Here is a 6,758-nt window from a genome sequence, read left to right as displayed (position 1 = left end):
CAAAAGGTGAGGGTTAAATTTTCTATTGTGTTATTTTTAAAAGTTGCCACCATTAACTAGTTTGTGACAAAAAAGACAAAATTGAATAGTTGGGTGATCTTTACCCTATAATGTTATATATATAGTTAATAAATTATATTATTAAAGTAAAATTAAATAAATTTTGCTACGAGTCAATAAGTAACAAAGGCAGAGGTCTTATGTCTTATTTCATTTTTAATTACTTGTTTAATATATTTCGAATTATTGAATTTTTTAAATAATTAAATCATTTTAGATTAAAATTTGAATCCAACCCTACTGGTTAATTTAGATGGTCCAAAAATGATATTAAGACATAGAAAAAGGGATCTAAGTCGATTTAATAATTATGAATTCGAGTTCAGACTAACAATTGAGTAAAATTTAAGCTCTAAAACACACTATTTGAACAATTTGCAAGCTTAATTCACCTTTTCATTTTTAATATATATTTTATATTATAAATGTATTCGTTATCTTTACCATTTAGAAAGATCTTTAAGTATGAACAAGCTTAACCGAGCTCGAATTCAAACGCAAATACAAAAATCGATAAATAAGCTTAATCGAGTAATCAAATTAAGCTTGAGTTGGCTACTATTTAGGTTTGACTCGACTCGATTACACCTGGTGTAGTCAATTCCGCACTGATTCAAATTGTTCTGGTACACACCGTTTCAGTAATAAACTGATGCAACCAAGTTCGTTTTCCACACCGATTAAAATTCTGACCCAATTCCGATCGCACTAGCTGGAACATTATGCACCGGTTGGTGCATGAATAATATTAATATACATATAATTTCCAATTTTTATCACTCTGGGAAATCATTCATCTGATATTTTTAAATGGATTAAAATGTGCCAAAAGGCTCTAATTATTCGTAAATTTAGAATTTAGTTATGGTATATTTTATTTTTAGGAATTTAGTCTTTCTATGTTTTAGATTTCGAAAATCCAGGTTTAACTATTAATATTGTTAAAATTATTTTGTTAAATTTAAATTTATTATAATATTACATTTTTTGTTTCAAACCTATCAAAATGAGTATTTTTTTAATTTTAAAAATATCATTTTAACAAATTTAATAAAAAAAATTAATAATCTTAACCATTAGATTTAAAATTTAAAATCTAAAAAAAATTAAAATTTAAAAAATAAAAATATATCAACTAAATTCCAAAGATGGAAAACCTTATGAATTCCGGGAGAAATACGATGGTCTAAAAAGGGGTAAATGGGCCATAGAAAAGGATAGCTTGCTACTAGTTTCCACAAGGGGCAAAGGAAATGAAACAAAAAGGGTCAAATTGCCAGCTGGAAACTGACGCACCATCTGACGCAAAAAACGATATCAACAGCAATAAATAAATAAATCCCATTAATTTCTTTATAGAAAAACAAAAGAAAATCCAAAATTGTAAACGACTGGTAAAACATAAATAAAAAACTAGTGAAAGATCTGGTCTTCGTTTCCAATTCCAAACCCTTTTTATAGCCGACCCCATTGCACCGTTCCAAAACTTCACAGATTTTCACAAACTTTTTTGCTGATTTTTGCTCTCTTTTTTCTTTAATCCTAACTCTATTTTCTTTTTTACATTTATGGGCAAAGGATGGGGTCTTACCCTTGATTCCGATCCTGTTACTAGTAATTTCTTCACAAACAAATCCAATTCCACCACCGTTGCCGGCGGTTCTTTTCTCGGGTTGAAGCAACACCACCACCACCACCGAGACATGTTTCAGTTCCCTGTTAGTCTTGCTGGGTCGAGAGATAACGACCGCCGTGGAACTTCAGCTTCTTCTTCGCCGTCTGATGATACCAAGATTCCCGTCGATGAGGTTGATTTTTTCTCCGATAAGAAAGTTAGGGTCGTTGATGATGTCAAAAAGGAGAGTATAGAAACTCCGGCGTCTGATTTGGATGTAAATGTAAGTTCGGTTCGGTTTCTTTTTTCTTTTAATTTTTTGAATCTTTTTTTGTTTAAATTATCTTATATTTAATTTCATTGAATTTGTAGACTGGATTGCTGCTTCTCACTGCCGGAAGTGATCAATCAACTGTTGATGACGGCGTTTCATCGGATATGGAAGATAAACGAGCTAAAAATGAAGTAAGAAAAATTTTGGTTTAATTTAAACCCAAGTCCCTGTACCCTTTAAATTATTGAAATTCAATCCCTCTAAACTTTATTTTTTTTTATCAGCTGGCTCAATTACAAGATGAATTGAAACGTATGAATGCTGAGAACCAGAAGCTTAAAGACATGCTCAGCCATGTCAGTAACAATTACAGTGCTCTCCATATGCACCTCGTCACCTTAATGCAACAACAACAACAACCACCACAAAGGAACCGAGAAACACAAGCCATCCAAAAATCCAAACCCGAAGAGGTGACGCCTTTACAGATTTTGGATCTAAGCCGTCCCTCGGCTGCCGGAGCAGAAGCGGCGGAGACGATATCTCATTCGTCGTCGGAAGAAAGGACACGTTCTGGGACACCTCCAAGTAACGTGGAGAAGAGGGTGAATAGAGAAGAAAGCCCGGAATCTGAGAGTTGGGGACCAAATTGTAAAGTTCAAAATCTGAGTTCTGGGAAACCTGTTGATCAATCCACTGAAGCAACCATGAGGAAAGCTCGTGTTTCAGTTCGAGCTCGATCGGAAGCTCCAATGGTATGTATATAACAGTACATGTTATAAGTTTTAATCACTTTTTAGCTGTGAAATATCGGATTGTTGTGGGAATTAATTGATTGTTAATTTGGTGTATAGATTACTGATGGATGTCAATGGAGAAAATATGGTCAAAAAATGGCGAAAGGAAACCCATGTCCTCGAGCTTATTACCGGTGCACCATGGCCGTCGGTTGTCCGGTCCGGAAACAAGTATGTTTCAATATCTTTTAGTTTTTGGTTTAATTCACCAGAAGTCCCTAAACTATTGCCTATATTCTGAATTAGTCCTTAAGCTTCAAATATTTTAAAATGGTCCCTCAAATATCAATCGGTTGCTTTTGTTAGGGTTAAATGTCAGTTCGGACAGAACGTGTTAAAACACGTATTCCTACCATATGATTAGCTTTAGTTCATGCAATAAGTGCACATGTCATGTTTTAAACATGCTCTAGGTAATAATTGAACTTGCATTTGATGTCAAAGTTAATATTTTGAGAATATTTTGAAGTCAAGGACCAATTCAGAATTTTGGGCATAGTTTAGGGACTTTTAGTGAATTAATCTTTTTTATCTTATCTTTATTTCAAGTCCATAAACTAATGTATTTACGTTGATTCACAGGTTCAACGTTGTGCGGATGATAGAACAATATTGATAACAACTTACGAGGGCAACCACAACCACCCACTTCCACCGGCTGCCATGGCAATGGCATCGACAACGGCAGCAGCTGCTAGCATGTTGCTGTCCGGTTCCATGCCGAGTGCCGATGGAATCATGAACCCTAACTTACTAGCCAGGGCAATCCTTCCTTGCTCCTCAAGTATGGCAACTATTTCAGCTTCTGCCCCATTCCCAACCGTGACATTGGACCTTACACACTCGCCGAACCCTCTGCAATTCCAACGGCCACCACCCCCGCCGACACAGTTCCAAGTCCCATTTCCCGGCCAACCGGCGCCGGTTTCCGCCCCTCAATTACCTCAGGTTTTTGGCCAGCCATTGTACAATAATAATCAGTCCAAATTCTCAGGCTTGCAGTTATCTCAAGAAATGGGGTCTTCCCAATTAGGCCGCCAACAACAACAACAACACCAATCTCCGCCACAACAGCCTCCGACGCTAGCCGACACAGTCAGTGCCGCAACCGCCGCCATCACAAACGACCCCAACTTCACTGCCGCCCTCGCGGCTGCCATCTCCTCCATCATCAGCGGCGGAACTCACCCGAACAGCAGCAACAACAACAATAGGCAATAATTAAAAAATCATGATCAGTAGATTAATGACATGTTCATATTTTTTTTCTTTTTTTGTACTTTTGTTGTGGGGAAGTAGAAAAGCTTAGAAACACACAAAGCAAACTTCATTCATTTTTTTTAAACAAAATGTTGTTCCATTTTAAATAATTCAGTTCAATTTACAAGTACACAAAACCCTATCCCGTTAATCCATTTTGTTTTTTTCCTTCAAAACACACAGTATAAGGACCTTATATGATATTTAACCTTTTTTTACGCGTCACAAAGATACAGCATATGATAATTCCAACGAACAAAAGGGATAATTATTTTTTTCCCGACTGCGTGTAATATTCGGGTATATAATAATCAAAGTCAAGTAAATACAGCTACTACCCTTTGACACGTAACTTTTTTTTTTTTTTGTATTTTCAGAGACAGTAGTAGACTTTTAGTAGGAGACTTCCAGGTAACTACGTGTGCATTGAATAAAATGTAAAGAAAAATTGGATGTGATGAGATAATATAAATTGTATAATAAGAATAATTATTTGATGTATTAATGGTAGTGTTGGTTCTTTAGCTCGCTCGTTTTTTTATGTACTCATCACTCGTCTCTATTCGTTTATATTCATAAAAAGTATTTGAAGACACATGTAATCTTTAGAGGAATAGCGTGTTTTTGCGTATGATATCTAGTTATGAGATAATATGTCACTTCAATAGATTATACATTATATATATATAGAAAAACTTTGCTTGTAGGAGTAAAAAACTTTGATATTAATATAAGTGGATACACAAGTGTGTGTGTGTGTTTAGGTCAAATTGATTCAATGAAGAAGAAGGTAGTTTCGTGGATTGTGGAGTGCAATTATTATAATGGACAACTCGGATACGTTTTGTTTGACTTTCCGTGCAATCCACTTGATTGACATCATGGTTCTGATCATGGGTGGATGTTTTCGGTTTATTATGAGTTTAGTCCTTTTATTGTGTTGAAATTAGGGGTTTGATCTTTTTCCCTTTAATTCATACTTTTATAACCTTTTTGGTTGTGATCGTTGATGTTAGGGGTTGATGGTAATAGGAACGGGGCCTATTTTTTGGAAAATTTTATTATTTTCTTGAAAATTTTAATAAAGTTCTCCCAAAATTTTTCAAAATTTCATTGATTCCCTAAAATTTAATGTTAAGATTCACCATTAGTTAAAGTGATGACACAAATTTTTTTCCGTGTCTCACTCAGACAAAGCCATTCAAAATTCAATCAACCATATTCTACCGGACCTTTAGTTCTTGGGTTTGAGTCTCAGATTGTATAAATCATATGTGGACGTTATTCAGATTTATTCTTGCTTAAAACACACCACATATAAGTATTGTCTAAAACTATTCCAGTCTCAGTAAGTAATGTCTTATGTCTGCTTTGTAATACTTAAATTTTCTTCACCACGATGGTAACTAATAGTATTATCAATTTAGACTTGTTGATAACATTAGAAAAGTACACGGGCCAGATCATGTAAAATTAAAAATAATAGAAGCAAATCTTCAGTTTCAACATAATAGAGGGAGTAAAACTAGAATTAGACCAAACAATTTTTTTCCTATAAAGTACTAAAGTTCCCAACGTGAAGCGTTGTGGGTCGCACCGTACCTCATGCAACCGTACAAAAATAATATAATCTTCCTTCCGCTATTTATCACGCCCCACGTGCTTCCATGTGAACCCTCCCCCACTCCCTGTAGGAACTTCTATGTACGATCTATATATGCAACTAGTTTCATTTAAGGGATAATATATAATTTGGCCTTGAATTTGTCTATTTATACCTAGTTTGTCCCTATCTTTTTTTTATCTAATTAGTCCTTGAACTTGTATTCTGTCAATCAATTTGGTACTTTTTGATTATATTATTATTATTTTTTCATTCATCATCCAATTTCTATTCATTTCATTCAAGTTACATTACATATTACACAAGTTTGATTTACCCCTCTAATTTGTTTCTTTTTATTTATTTATTTTCATTTTGGCAACTTATACTTCTATATTATTGAATTTGAATGTGTCTCAAAATCTGAAAAATTCATGGGAGGGCTTACCTCTGGATATAGAATGGATCGATTTAAGAAAAAAGAGAATTAAGGATACCCACTAGAAAAAGTAATCTCGATTGTGCTACGTGGCAACCTCTCATAATGTCCAGTGGCAAACATAAATATAACTTTTAATTTATAGATTTTTAATTTATGTTTGTCACGTTAGTACAAACTAACGGTGTTAATGCAGAGGTACCAACCTGGTTGACAAAATACAAGTTCAAGGACCGATTAGGTCAAAAAAAAAGGGACCAACTAGGTACAAATGGATAAGTTCAGGGGCCAAAGTATATATTATCCCTTCATTTAAAGAAAAAAAAGATAAATTACACAAGCACTCACCTAATTATTAGTAAATTTATTTTGGTCACTTAAGTATGAAAAGTAACAAAATGGTCACCCAACTATTTAATTTTGTCTTTTTTGGTCACCAATTGGCTAACGGTAGCAACTTTTAAAATTAACATAATAGCAACTTTAACTCTCAACACTTATAAATTAAGTCAATTTAGTATTAACTCTAACAAAAATGAACCTTCAACATTTAGACATTGTGTAATTTGTTTTTTTTTTTGTAGTTTTGCTTTTCTTTGTTATCATTTTGTAACTTTTCATAGTTGGGTGACTAAAAAAATAATACTAATAGTCAGGTGACCACTAATGTAATTTACAAAAAAAAAATCATGGTGCAATTTTGTTATAAG

At 33.9% G+C, this 6,758-nt stretch overlaps 1 protein-coding gene across 1 annotated transcript; it reads left to right on the top strand.

The window, feature by feature from the left end:
• The first annotated feature begins 1,403 nt into the window (after positions 1-1,403).
• On the top strand, positions 1,404-4,157 carry LOC107935406 (WRKY transcription factor 6). Its single transcript, XM_016868006.2, has 5 exons — positions 1,404-1,958; positions 2,048-2,140; positions 2,234-2,704; positions 2,804-2,917; positions 3,329-4,157. The coding sequence occupies exons 1-5, from the start codon at positions 1,629-1,631 to the stop codon at positions 3,965-3,967; spliced, it is 1,647 nt and encodes a 548-aa protein (XP_016723495.2). The 5' UTR covers positions 1,404-1,628; the 3' UTR covers positions 3,968-4,157.
• The last annotated feature ends 2,601 nt before the right edge of the window (positions 4,158-6,758 follow it).

This window comes from Gossypium hirsutum, chromosome D10 (assembly GCF_007990345.1).
Source record: "Gossypium hirsutum isolate 1008001.06 chromosome D10, Gossypium_hirsutum_v2.1, whole genome shotgun sequence".
In the NCBI taxonomy this organism is placed as follows: domain Eukaryota; kingdom Viridiplantae; phylum Streptophyta; class Magnoliopsida; order Malvales; family Malvaceae; genus Gossypium; species Gossypium hirsutum.
The sequence above is the reverse complement of the archived record's forward strand: the minus strand, read 5'-3'. Positions and strand labels throughout refer to the sequence as shown.

Coding starts and splice junctions, on each gene's coding strand:
- LOC107935406 (XM_016868006.2), top strand. CDS start 1,629: ATGGGCAAAGGATGGGGTCTTACCCTTGATTCCGATCCTGTTACTAGT. Junction 2,705..2,803: donor CTCGATCGGAAGCTCCAATG/GTATGTATATAA, acceptor TTTGGTGTATAG/ATTACTGATGGATGTCAATG. Junction 2,918..3,328: donor GTTGTCCGGTCCGGAAACAA/GTATGTTTCAAT, acceptor GTTGATTCACAG/GTTCAACGTTGTGCGGATGA.